Genomic DNA, 14,508 nt, shown 5'->3' on the forward strand with positions numbered 1-14,508 from the left:
CATAACTATTAATACATTACTTGTTTATTTGGTGTTAATATGCACAGCTTTAGACAAAAACAGCAGTTATAGCCGTGTTAAATTTCAGTATTAATATATAATAGAATGAAATAGAATAAAAGTACTTTATTGACCCTGAAGGACAAGTTATAACAGCACTACAACAACTATCGTTTTAAACAACACTTATAATCTATTACTGAACACCTCATTAATGCATGTAACAAGTCATAAAAACACTTGGTTATTAAAGTTCTTGGATAAACAGCAATTATAACATTGTTATATTACAATATTAACGTCTTATTAGTATTAGACTCTCACTGATGCAGGTGGCTTTGGATACTAATGTCAGTTATAATAGTAAAAAACTATTAACCTATTAATCATATTGGACAAAGATGCACATTGTTTCTGACATGAAACGCAGTTATAACAGTGTTATAACACACTAATAACATAATACTACCTTCTCAATGCATGACACTTTGGACATATGCACATAGTGCGCTTGATCTTGTTAATTGGACGTGGCTTTTGACATTAACTGGCAGCTATATTGTTGTTGACAGCTATAACGTTGTTATAACACAATATTAAAGTGTTCCCCATTTTGGGACACTCATGTCTTTTTACATGAGTGCCAGTCAAAGCAGTTCTTTAACACGCTTTTGATATATTACTGTTTATCTCATTAATGCACTTGGGTCTGAACATAAATTAGTACAGCACTTGGTGTTGCTTAATGCAGTTGCCTTTGGAAAAGTATAGAAGTGCAATTCTAACATTTTCATTGATCACCCATAACAGTACTAACTAATGTATAACGTAAAGGAATTTAAATAGACATAGTTGCACGTGGAACAAAGCGAGGCTTTATTGCATTGTTACGGCATACGTGTTACACGCCTACAGCAAATATGCAATAAACCCTTGATTTATTGTACTGCATATGTACTGGCTATGTGCACATAACTGCACGTGCTTTGCACATATAATAAACTGTAATTTAATGATGGATAGCAGTGCTGTGGTGTGTAAATTCTTTTGCATATTGTATTGTTTGTGCGCTTGTTTCAAAGCGTTCAGGAAAATATTCACACAGACTTATGAATCAATATGAAAATTTATTGAATCATCAGTATAAATATAAACCATTCGATGCACGGTACGTTTTCCATTTTTATAAAAAATAGAGTTTCTCAGATTCACATTTTTAAAAATCAGCATTAAATTAGAAAAAATATATATTATGACATCATTCCAAAAATTAAATACTACACGTGATTGCCAGAGGCTCTACACTCATTCCATAAATGACAGTAATAAATATTTACATAGTAACATCACATTAAGCGCGTGGGATTTCCCACACACAGGTACACGCACACACACACACGTGTGTATGTATAGAGCTGTATCATCAACATTATCAATCTTATTATTTTGTTTTCGTCATGGAATGACAGTCAGGATGAAGATGATGATGAAGATCACAGCAGTGCTTTTTAGGAGATGAAGCTGAAGGGAGGCTCGATGTTCTCGATGTTGTTGAGGGAAGATTTGAGGTGGAGTCTGCGGGGGTCTTCGGGGGTCCATACTTTTGCTGTCCGAATGATGTTCTGGTCTTTAAGCTGTTTTTCATCAGTCCAGGACAGAGAGTGACCAGCCAAAGGAGGAAGACCGTAGTCGGGATCGTTGGGCGACGGTGGTCCTACAGAAAAAAACAAAAAAACAATGAAATTTAAAAAACTATGATTAGGACCACGAAAAAAAACGATAGTTACACGACGGACAACAATAGCAGTAATTCTTCTACTACTAGTAGTAATAACAACGATGATAATAATGATGATAATAATAATAATAATAATAATAATAATAATAATAATAAATATGAGTATTATTTTTAAAATTCGATCATAACTGACCATTATATTTCTTAGTTAAAAATTATGATGATTACGGTATTTGTATTATTTTATGTTTTTATTATTATCGATGATAATAATACGAGAGAAATCATGAAAAATAATGTATTATTAAAAATGTAGTGATAATGTACTGGTGTAATAATAATTTATTGCATTTTCGTTCTTGAAAAAAAAAACATCAAAATATACAAATAAAAAATGACTGCAACAACAATTCATAATAATTATAATAATACTTACGGGTGACTCTGTGGCAGATGATGATTTTCTTGGGCGGGTTGAGCGCCTCGCTGCTCGAGCTGCGGATCGGCGCGTCGGACTGCACGAGCTCGGCGAGGAAGTTGATGTACCCGATCGCGAGACGCAGGGTGTCCACTTTGGACAGGCGCTTCTCGTAGGGCAGGGTGGGGATGTGCGAGCGCAGACCCTCGAACGCGTCGTTGATGGACTGCATGCGCCGCCGCTCGCGCACGTTGGCGGCCTGCCGGAGCTGCTGCGCCTCAATCTCGGAGCGCGCGCGCCTCCTGCGCTTCAGAGAGGAGGACGAGGATGAAGAGGAAGAGGAGGATGAGGACGATGAAGAAGAAGTGGAGGAGAAGGAGAAGCCGGCTGCGTCGCAGCAGTCCTGCAGCTGAGAGGCGAAGAAATCCACATCATCGTCTAAGAAGTCGTCGCTTCTGCTGCACGCGAAGAAATCATCGTCGTCGAAGTACGGCGAGGAGAAGGAGTCCAGGCACGAGAAGGAGTCCAGCACTGTCTCCATCATCCCGCAATAAATAACGCAATAAATAAACACACGCACGCGCACGCACACGCATACACAAGCGTGCACAAGCAAGACAGACAGAGGAAGAGCACGCAGACGCTTGTCTTTTTAACTCTTTAACTGTTTAACTCTCCAGGCTCTTTCTTATTATACACACATGCACAACACACACGGCTCTTATACACACCCACACACGCGGGCGCGTGCCGCTTATACACACAGACGACCAATCGGCGCAGAGCAGCGGAGCGCACCTGGAGGAGGGGCTGGCGGGACGAGCACGCCCACCAACGCCAGCGCACGAGGTGAAGGGAGGGGGGCGGGTGCTTGGAGTACAAGCAACAAAACAGAGAATCTTATAAAGATTTTATACAGATAATAAAAAAAGAAAAATACTATTATTACAAATAATATTTGCCATAATTATAGCAATAAATTTAGTTAACACAAATAATAACTCCGATGTAATAATGACAATGACAAAAACAACAATACTACTACTACTACTACTAATAATAATAATAAGAATAAGAATAAGAATAATGTTGAAATGGTAATTGGTCGTCGTTATGGTGGCATGCTGATGCTAATGGTCCATTGTGGCAATGATGGTGGTGATGATAATAATGGTGTTGGTGGGGTGATGACTTGATAGTGGTGCTGATAATGGTAGTGGTGGTGGTAATGATCATGGCCATGGTGGTGATGATAATGGTGAGGATTCTGATAATGGTGGTGCTGATAATGGAAGTGGTGATAATGGCAATGACGGTGGTGCTTATGGTGAGATTCTGAAAATACTGGAAAAACTTATGATAGAAATGGTAGTGATGATCATGGCCATGGTGGTGGTGATAATGGTAAGGATGACGATTGTGGCGATGATGGTGTTTATGGTGGAATGCTGATAATAATGGTGGTTCTGGTGATGATTGTGGTAATGTTGACTGGGGAAAGATTATGATGGTGGTACTGAGGATAGTAGAGGTGGTGATTGTGGTGATGATGGTGTTTATGGTGGTATGCTGAAAATGGTGGTGGTTCTGGGGCTTATTGTGGTGATGTTGACTGGGTGGAGATTATGATGGTGGTACTAGTGGTGGTGATTGTAGTGATAAGGGTGCTTATGGTGGGGAGTTGATAATAGTGGTGGTTCTGGTAATGATTGTGGTGATGGTGTTTATGGTGGTTCTGATAATGATTGTGGTGATGTTGACTGGGTAAAGATTACAATGATGGTGGTACTGATGATTGTAGTAGTAACATAAAAAATAAAACAATAATATAAATAAATATGACACTATTGAATGTGTAATTTATCTCTAACTTACTAAAGAACAGTCTGCTTCAAATTTAAGTCTTGTAAAGTATTTTTATATATTTGTGAATGTCATAATTCCTAAAATATATATTTTTTTAATTGCACTTTATTTCCTCAGGATTTCTTTGGGGTTTTTCTGAGATTTCTTTGGGATGTCCGTGGGACTGGATGCTGATTGGAGGAGGAGTGAGGAAGCTGCGGAGTGTCTCTCATTAGTAACTCATCACTCAGAACTGAAGGGTTCCTGCTGCTCTCGGCCTCGCGACCAATTAAGCGCAGTTTGCGTTTTGCTCCGGTGCCAGACAATACGCAAATAAAAACACAGCCCTCCCCACGCGCGCGGCTTTAACGCCTTAATAAAAAGGTCACGCGCACAGGTTGACCCCTGTCACCTTCAAGCTCTTCTTTAAACACAGGTACACTTCACCACCACCACCCCCACCATACATCCACCCTCCATCACTTTATACAAACCCTATACACACCATCACCACCACAACCACCCTACCACCCTACCACCTACCTAACCACCCCCCTTGGGGCAACGCAGTGGCGCTACACAAAGCAGCGGCAGCATTAGTGTAAGAGTGATGAGAGTGAAAGGAGCTGTCAGTGCTGAAGTAGAATGGGAAAAAGGGGGAGCGGGGTCTTTTTATTTATTTAACTGCCTGTGGACAGCAGGGTTAGATCCTCAGAGTGGACACTCTGGACACTTGGCTTTTATGAGAGAAGAAAGAGGGGAAGTGGGTGGGTGGGTGGTGGGATTGTGGTGGTACTTAAAGCAGTTAGTAGCCCTATAATGGCTTTTACCCTCACTGATGTATATAGAACTGTTTTGTCAAAGGTTTTAAGGTTAAAAGTAATATTTAAAGTTTAAAAAGCTCACACAACCAAAGACAAAGCCTTTAGACTCTTAGACTCTGTTCACAATGCTAATTTATAACCATAACGTATTATTAAAACAATGAATTATTACACTCTGATCGAAAAGTGTTCTAAAAAGTACTCTGTAAAACTGTTTTACAACCTTTACCTAATAAACGTTGCAGCCTTTTGACTGTAAAAGCATAAATGCAGCTCCGCCTCGTTGGAAAAAATATAAGTTGTATGGTGTATATCTCTTTGTGTTGTGTTTGTACCACTGTCATTTGAAAATGTCCTTTTTTCCATTTATTGTAACCAGAAATCTAAAAATGTAGAGTTTATATCTGAATAAAAGTGTAACCTTTTAATTCAAAAGAACACCAAGAAAAATCAAGCACACCAATCATGGTACAGGGTACACTTTGCAGAACCTGTCGCATGTCCCAAAACATGAAATGCACAAGTCAGAGCAAATCTTAAAATTGTTTCAATGCCTATACCTACATACAGTAAATTATTTAATACATACATGGATTGAAGAAACTGAAAGCTGAAACTGAAAGTAAGTTGCAATATGTTGCAAATAAATTGTAAACCGAGGCTTATTCACAAAAAAGGTTTATTGTAGCCACTAGTTTTTACTTATTGGATTCTGTGCTTATAATACTTTTAATAGACATCGACGTCAGACAAATGAATTACTTTATCAAAATATTCGGAAATCAGAAAAAAATAATAAATTGTTGTTTGTTTGTTCTTGTTTTATTTGGATATCAACACGTGCCAACTGTGAGCCAACACGCCCTCTCTTTAACACTGAACCTTAAACACTTACTTGTTTTGCTCAGTGGGATCCAACTCCACACACACGCGCGCACACGCACACACACACACCGCTGGTAACCAAGATTCTGACTGGTAGGAAAGGCTCTAAACACAAAGCCTGCACAGAGTATGTGTGTGTGTCCAGGTCTGGGGGTTGTGTGTGTGTTGCGCCTCCGTCCGTGGGAACAGCAGCACTTGCGCTCTTCAGTCAGACACACACATGCAGATGCGCGCGCACACACCGGTTCGCGCACCAAAAGAGCAAAAGTGCGTGAGATTGAAGAGCAGAGAGAAGAAAGAGAAGAAAGAAGAGCGCTTGTGATAAATGTGCTTTACATTTACTGAGCTGGTGTGATGGACCCATACACACACACTGCCACGTGATCACCGAAGGGCTTTAGTATCGGAGACCCGCGAGGAAAAAAAGAACAACATTCAACAGATGAAACACCGACTTATTAATATTAATCACTCGCGCGGAATCGATTAGTAAACGAATTTCTCCACGCGCTGAAAGCCGCTTTGAAGTGACTGATTTCACTGCACGTTCATCCGAATCTGAATTATTCAGAAGATTCTGTTTCTCACACTTTTCACCGAAATTTGAATCAATCTTGTAACATATTACGAATTGCACTGAAAATTTGAGTCATTATTTAGGTTTTACTGAATTTTAATCGATTGGTATATATATATATATATATATATATATATATATATATATATATATATATATATATATATATATATATATATATATATATATATATTGCATGTTTTATTTTTTAAACATTATAATTTGTATTTTATAAAATCAAATTGCAATGTATGACAAATTTAAAGCATTATTTAAGGGCATATTGGCAATACTTACATTTTAAACTTATTTACAAATCGGTTTTCATGGTTTATACTTTTATATGATTGGTTTCACATTTAATTGATTTATGGATTATTTATTTTTACGAATTTCAAAATAATATATATTTTTTTATATCTTCTTAAGGTTAGGGATTGTTTGAACAATTGTGTTTGATATTTTCATGTAGCTTTACTTACTTTTTATTATTTATATTTTTATTGCATTTTACTAAATTATTGAGTAATTATATATAACAAATAGTTATTTGTCTATTTTATTTTTTTATAATTATATTAATTTATTTTTTAGTCATTTATTGTTTTAGCTGTGAGACCTGTGGATCAGTGGTTATTACGACTCCGCGCTTCCTCTGTCAGCGCGCGCAGACTGGAGCACCTGCGGAGCCGGATGGGAAGGGCAGCAGTTGGGCCGGTCCCGGGGTATGCTGGAGCAGACGGGCTGATGGGGGTATTATAAATGAACGCGCGAGGGCACCTTCATCATTCACATGCAGGAGTCAGCATGGAGGAAAAAGAGAATGTATTCCCAGAGGTTTAATCCACAAATACTAATCCGCCTAATCTTCAGTGTCGATCAGGATTAGCGCGAGGATTAGATTAACGAACAGATTATAGGAAATGCAGTAATTAACCCACAGATCAGGGTTCTTTAATAACACTCTTACTAATAAACTCCTGGAGCTTCTGATGCTCTCTTATAAACAAGCTGCTAATTGGTTCTTGACCTCGGGGGTGTTATGACGGAACAACACTTAATGGTAAAGGAAAAACGAGACTCTTTAAACTTTTGAAATGTTCTCAGACAGAAACGGCTAGCTCGTAAAGGATGTGCCGTTAAAGTTTATTTGAGAAATAAACTATTTAAAATAAGTTTTATATTACCTTTAAATTATTTAGGCCTTAAAGTAGGCTACTGTAACAGGTTCTTCCTTAAACATTATTATGATTAGGATGTGCTTCGAGATGCCATAGAAAAAATATTGTTGGTACCCAAAGATCCAAGTTCTGGCATCTCATAACCACCCAGTGACAGGTTCTCTATAGCGTACCAAACAGGACTTTTCAGTGACATATCACAACACTTTTTGGCATCTTTGTCATGAAGATTGTGTAGAACCAGAACTTTATTTTTATAGTGAGCAAAAACATGGTCCTACATGGCATCCTCACAAAGCACCCGTTTTTTTGGAACCAAATGAGGCTTTTCCTGAAGAATTTCCCCATATAATCATTTTTTGACTTTAATTGTAAAGAATGGAACGAACCGTGATTCTTCTGTGGCATCTTCAAAGAACCATTTTTGGACCTTCATTTTTAAAAATTAAACAACCTTCTATTTTATTGTGTATCTCAAAACGTGTTTCCACGGCATCTCTCCAAAATAAAACTTTGTGAGACACTTTTATGAATGTAAAGATCGAAGTGTGTAAAAGTCAATTACTAAAACTTTACTAATAAAATAATGTTTCTGTGCCATCCCTTCAAAGAAGCATGTTGTGCCACGTATATTATGAATAAGACAAAAGTCCACCTGTTAAAGAATCTTATTTTTTGCAAAGAACCATAAGTGCAATCATCTGAATTGTGTAAAGAACCATCTATTTTAATTATTTAAGTGAAACTCAGCGGCATCTCTCCAAATGGCCCATTTTGAACGAAATTATGTCCTTATGTTGCATCTCTCAAAAAAAACGTTCGATATGAAGAGTGCACTTCTACACTTTGCATTAAAGTAACACTTCAGCCAGTGCGCTTTTAAGATTGAGGCGTGTCTCGTGCTTTAACATAACACACGTTGGCCAAGCCGAAGCACGCGATTACAAATCAGCTCGAGCAGCTCCGCACTTGTTGACGCAGTGGGTGGACAGTATTGTGTATCGTTGTTCGCTCGTGTTGTGGGGGATAAAACAACGCCACAAAAGACCCCCGCGCGCTTTGTTGCACGTCGTCTTTTGTGCGCGTGTGTGCGCCCGAGAGTGTGTTTAGTGGCCAGGTACCTGAAAGGCTGGCGGGTGGAGCCCCTTTCAGCGCGGTTTCATGCTCTCATGGCTTTTATTGAGCGGCGGAGAGACACGCAGGGATCCCTGGGAATCTGGCCACATGCGCTTGCAGCAGCGCGCGCTCTGCAGACGGCTGCGCGCTCCCAGCTCCGTCTGCGCGTCTCTCTATCGCGCTCTGTCTCTGCTGCCCAGCAGCACGCGCGTCTGGCTGAGGCTTTGTGCGCTGATTTTCCGCGGAGGGTCCATTAATAAGCACGCGGACAAGAATATCGCCCGGTTCACACAGTCAACCAACAAACACACATTAGTGTTAGCGTAACACCGTTAGCGTAACACCGAGAGCGCGAGGACACCTGCCTCACTGTGTTGCAATAATAGCCTTTACTCTTCTGGAATGGCTTTAGCCTAAAAATTGAAAAATTGCTGTGAGAAAGGGGGTTGATTGCATTCAGCCTCGCAATGACATTATCACATTTCCCAGCTGGCACATGACCGACCTTCATCGTTGGAACGTGGTTGAAAAAGGAAAAGACAGTTGTAGATTCGACGCTCAACTGTTTAATGTTAAATCGAATTTAACATAAAATCGAATGTTAAATCGAATTTATGAATTAAAGTTGAAATTTTAACTTGTGTTTAAGTAGACAAACAAAATGTTTTTGCCCTAAGCATATGCTATTCATTATGATTTTATTGTCTTTTTTTTTTTTTTTACATTTTTTAAATTGAGTTTACAATTAAAAATCTCTTCATTGTAATAGAACATTGAAATTAAAATAAAGGACACAGGGAAGGGGGCAATCACACATAAAAGTTTGAGAAAGCAGAGAGCATACAAAAATTCTAAACAAACATATACATCAACACTACAAAGGCCATTCTACTGATTGGGTGCCATTTGCTTGTTGTAACTTTTCCAAAGTAAAATTATTTTTTCTTATCTTTTCAACTCTGAATTTAACAACACATGTAGGTAAAACATGTACTGGTCAAACTCAGGCGGTGGAATGGCCCACAAAGTCTTAACATCATTTGAGACATCAGTCCAAAAATGGGGTGGGTTTCCCGAAAGCTTCGTAAGGCTAAGAACTTCGTTAACTCGTACTTAAGATTGATCTTTAATTAAAGGCTGTTTCCCAAACCCGTGCGTAACTAAAGTACTATGTAAACTCGCTCGCAGATTAACGAGTAATCTGACCCAGTCGTTATTCAGAAAGAACTACTTTCAGGGAAATCTGCTTGCAGTTCAGCACCTTAAACACCAGGGACCGCCAATTTTGGGGGAGAAAAAATATTATTTCCGTGGTTAAATTATGTTATATTATATTATATTATATTATAATGCCAACTTTTTCTGTAGCCTCTAGTGTAACTGGGCATATTGGAATTGACCCACGAATAAATCACTAAAATCCAGATTAGCGATGGTATGAGTTCTCTACATTAATGCTGCAATGAATACAATCAATGAATTCCTGCAGATGATGCTCCCGGTCTAAGCAAAGTGGCAAAGTCTCCAAGTCTCTGCATTCTCTAACCAGGCTGTTACTGTGCCATACACGCACCTAACAATGCCCAACAGGCCTAGAATTACAGCACAACATACACTGAAAAAAATCATGTGTTGGATTTACTTAAAAAAAATCAAGGCAATGTTTTGCACCATTTTTTTTAAGTAAATTCAACTTGATGAATTTTTAAGTAAGTTCAACTAAAAATATTTTGTTACACCAACTCATTTGTATTAGACTCATACAACTTAATATCAAGTCAGTCCAACTCAAAGAAATCAAGCTCAATTTACATATTCACCTTTAAATATTAAGTCAGTCTAACTCAATGAAATCAAGTTAATTAACATATTCACCTTTAAATATTAAGTTAGTCTAACTCAATGAAATCAAGCTTAATTTACATATTCACCTTTAAATATTAAGTTAGTCTAACTCAATTAAATCAAGCTCAATTTACATACTCACCTTAACAAATTATAAATGTACAAATTGACTTATACAAAATGTATTACTTGAATTTATTTTTATTAATACATTTCTTACTCATACATTAACAATGCATGAAGTTGAGGTACAGTATTTTTAAATTCCTAAAATATTTAAGAATTGAAACCAAAAACTCAGTTTCTCAGTCCAACATACAGATTCAGATTAAGTGCAAAATGAACTAAACATGCAACAGACTCCTTAAAGAGGCCTTGAGACCTGCTGTATAGTTTTAAATGAACAAAAGCTTGCCAGTTTTAACAATCAACTTTAACAGTCAATCATCTGAAAAATCCAAACATTTTAGGAGTTTTAAAATCCTAATGATTGATGGCTGACTAGTAAAAGTATGGGGGGGGGGGGGGACTACAGTGCAAACAATAAACTGACAACTTCTTACAAAGACAACACTGTCATTAGATTATGCCAACAACATCAGTGACCATAAATTGCAGCAAGTTACACAAAACTAAAGAAAATCCATTTAAAATATTTTTTTTTCACTGCTGTTAGCCTATAAAGTGCATAAAACAAACTGAAAGTTGTAGTCAAGACAATGTTTCAATATTACAACATGACAACATGTCATTAGCCAAAAATAGCATCACTTTACACAAAACAAAAGTCCCTGAGACCTACTGCTTAGCAACTTGCACATACCTCTTTTGAGACACTGATATCCACACATTTAACTCAGCAACTTGGACTTCAGTGCGTGCACTTTTGGTGAAAGTTTCCCACTGTCCAGTTCTAACAGCATCTTTTGACAAAATTCAAACGTGTACCTGAGTTGTTTGGGGTAACTAAGGTTCACAGCATAGATCAGACCTAGTAACAAGGCACACACCCTTGCTACACTGGACAACCCAGACAGTACTTCTCTGCCTTCCAGCACAATCCCAACATCCAACGGGTCATCCTCCGTAGAACCACCTTTGGTGACAATTTTGATTGTATGCTGTGCAAGATCCTCTTTTACTTCATCAGATGGAGCACCCTAAAATAAAAAAAGCATATTTAATGCTACATTTGGACAAATTTCTGCATTTCAAAATTAAGGGTTTTACACATTAAGCCTGAAAGAGGAATTAAACTAGCGACATTTACAATTTACACTAACTAGTATTGTTGTTGGGCCCCTTTTAGCACGTGGTCAGTGGCCATCTGGAGGGATATTAAGCTATGCAGTCTATATAGCCACCCACAGCTCCATGGTACTTTTGGTGCAGCACCTCTGGTGTGAATGGACTTCTACACCACATGTTGATACATTGATAGATAATTGCTGTGTAATTCCTATCTTGTGACTGAAAACCATATTCACAAACAGCTGCAAAGCTATTGCCCAAACACTATTTAGAACCATGAATCTCTGTAAGTTTACTTACATGGTAATCCTTAATAAGATCATCTACACTTTCGGAGAAGTACACTATTAAGCAGCGGATCACCACATCTCGGCACATTTCAGTAGTCTCTTCCTATTAATGAAAAAAGAGAAACATTTACAACATGTCTAATGTGTCTAAACTACACAGAGCTGAATTTTACCCTGCGTCTTTTCATTACATAATGGTATTATGATACGCACACTACTGGATACATTTTAATTGCCATACCAAATGAAGAATGTACCACCCAATGCTGATGCAGTCAAATGTTTTGTGCAAAAATGTATATTTATTCCATAATGTTTGAGGTTCCTTGATTTGTGCATGACGCTCACCATGGCTAAACAGTCTTTGTCCAAAATATCAATAAAAACAGAATGCAACAATGTACAAATAATTTAAAACGTATTTTTAATACTAAAATAATTGTTAAAAATAATACTGTTTTTGTTTTTTAATGCCCAGTTTGAATTTGATTCCAGCAACACCTCTCAAACCAAATATTTGTTTAATTGGCAATGATTGAATAATAAAAAATAAAAAAAAGAGACTGATTTTTGCAGAATTATAGATAGAGGGGGGGGGGGGGGGGGTTCGTCACTCTGTAAAAGACAGCATGGGCAGTGCAACAATTCAAAAATAACATTTTTCAATGTAAAATGGTAAACCTTGGGACTCTTTTTACACCAATCATATATCTGGCTTGTAACCAAAAAAAATCTATTTTGTTAAGTAGTATTACACAAATTAAAATCTTTTGCTGTCCCATCCCAGAATTTCTGGAATGTGTTGCTGGAAACAAATTAAATTGAGCATTTATTTTATTTTAAACCGTAAGATTTCTCAATTTTAAAATCAGAAATGTTGATTTTGTACTGCTTTCAACTAAATATATGTTTTGGAGTTTTTATTTGCAATTGGGGTGGGCAGTATGCCACACCTTGCAACCCAACGCAGTTACATTCTGGCACCTTGTAGATTTACAAAAGCACCAGTACATAGTTGTTGCACCATGTTGAAACCATTTTAAAACCATGGTAGTGCAACCCTGAAATCAAGATGTATTTTGCTTTTAGTGTGACTATCAATAGAAAATTTAAGGATCAGAGAGACAATACAAATTTCCTTTGTAGTTAATGTATGTAAACCCTAAAACTGTTTACGCAATACTAAGTCTTTTGCTGTTTGGTAATCCCATCATTAATTTAATTGGAAATTTAGTTTGTATGTATATGAAAGGAACTAGCTCTAAAAGGGTATCTAATGTCTGTACAACCTGCAAGTTTGGCAGCATGTCAGTATCCTATAATATACAGTATGTCAACCACCATAATACCTGCTTCAAAAGATCCAGAAGTTGACCCATTTTCCGTCCAGCAGCACCTCCTTTAGCAGAGAACAAAGACAGGAGCCTCACTGTGTGCTTGTCCAAATTTGCAACGAATGTTGTTTCCAGCTCAATGGTTGTAATTTGAATTCTTCTTTTATCTACAAACATTGACAAATAAAAAAATCATTAATTCGATTGTTTAATTATGTCAATAAAAGTAATATTAGCATATTCACATTTCACATTAAGGGTAACTGTATAGGGTTTTTTAATGGTTCATAAATGGATAAGAAACAACAAGCAATTGTTATGTACCATTAAGTCAATTAATTAACAGTTAATGATAATGTTTCAAAAGATCACCTTTTTTAGGAAGAACAGTGCTGCAGAATTTGCAGTGCCACTTCATGAACACTAGAAAAGAACAAAAACATAACAGATGTTAATGCAAAAATGTTAAAATTAGATAGGGTGACACATATGTGAACAATCTTTGTTGACTTAACAAAGCCAATTAGTGTTTGTTGAACAGCGATTACAGCTGTAAAGGTGGATTTAATAGAAGTGTTAACAAAAACTACACCTAAGCAATGGTGCAGTTGGGGTTGGATCTTTGCCTGCCGGGATACGGGCGGCAGTGGTGGGTCTGCGTGACGTCACCCGCCAGCCACTTTTTCATCGACCCAGCAGTGCCAGGCACGTACCCGGCAGTACTAAAAACTGACAGGGGGCTTCCTGACAGTTTTTAGTAATGCCGGCGTACTGTCAGGAAGCTCCCTGACAGTTTTTAATACTGCCGGTGTACTGTCAGCAAGCCCCCTGACAGTTTTTAGTAATGCCGGCGTACTGTCAGCAAGCTCCCTGACAGTTTTTAAAACTGCCGGCGTACTGTCAGGAAGCCCCCTGTCAGTTTTTAGTACTGCCGGGTACGTGCCTGGCACTGCCGGGTCGATGAAAAAGTGGCTGGCGGGTGACGTCACGCAGACCCACTATGACCACAACTTGGAGGACAATATGCAGTTAAACATTTGATCTTCGGACTAGGTAACTTTTTTTGGACGTTATGGTGACAGGTGCAGGAAATTGACATTACTAAAGAATACATATCATTTTTTATTTATAATATATCAACATCATTGTTATAAATATTGTTCAAGAATTTCCCCCCGGGGATCAATAAAGTATCTATCTATCT

The 14,508-nt window shown here is 37.8% G+C and overlaps 1 protein-coding gene and 1 long non-coding RNA gene across 2 annotated transcripts; both read right to left on the minus strand.

Moving 5' to 3' along the window:
• Positions 1–1,112: 1,112 nt before the first annotated feature.
• Positions 1,113–2,854, minus strand: ptf1a (pancreas associated transcription factor 1a). Its single transcript, XM_007252969.4, has 2 exons — positions 2,175–2,854; positions 1,113–1,714 (listed from the first exon to the last, which is right to left on the minus strand). Exons 1-2 carry the CDS (start codon positions 2,698–2,700, stop codon positions 1,509–1,511), a joined length of 732 nt encoding a protein of 243 aa, XP_007253031.1. The 5' UTR covers positions 2,701–2,854; the 3' UTR covers positions 1,113–1,508.
• Positions 2,855–11,350: 8,496 nt separating this feature from the next.
• Positions 11,351–12,054, minus strand: LOC125801696 (uncharacterized). The gene is made up of 2 exons (XR_007438862.1): positions 11,981–12,054; positions 11,351–11,589 (listed from the first exon to the last, which is right to left on the minus strand). It is a non-coding gene; the product is annotated as an uncharacterized LOC125801696 (long non-coding RNA).
• Between the last annotated feature and the right edge of the window lie 2,454 nt (positions 12,055–14,508).

This window comes from Astyanax mexicanus, chromosome 4 (genome assembly GCF_023375975.1).
Source record: "Astyanax mexicanus isolate ESR-SI-001 chromosome 4, AstMex3_surface, whole genome shotgun sequence".
Classification (NCBI taxonomy): domain Eukaryota; kingdom Metazoa; phylum Chordata; class Actinopteri; order Characiformes; family Acestrorhamphidae; genus Astyanax; species Astyanax mexicanus.

Bases quoted from the DNA above. Each gene is read 5' to 3' on its own strand.
- ptf1a (XM_007252969.4), bottom strand. From the start codon at position 2,700: ATGATGGAGACAGTGCTGGACTCCTTCTCGTGCCTGGACTCCTTCTCC. The intron at 1,715-2,174 runs GTAAGTATTATT...TTTTTTCTGTAG, and splicing joins CATCTGCCACAGAGTCACCC to GACCACCGTCGCCCAACGAT.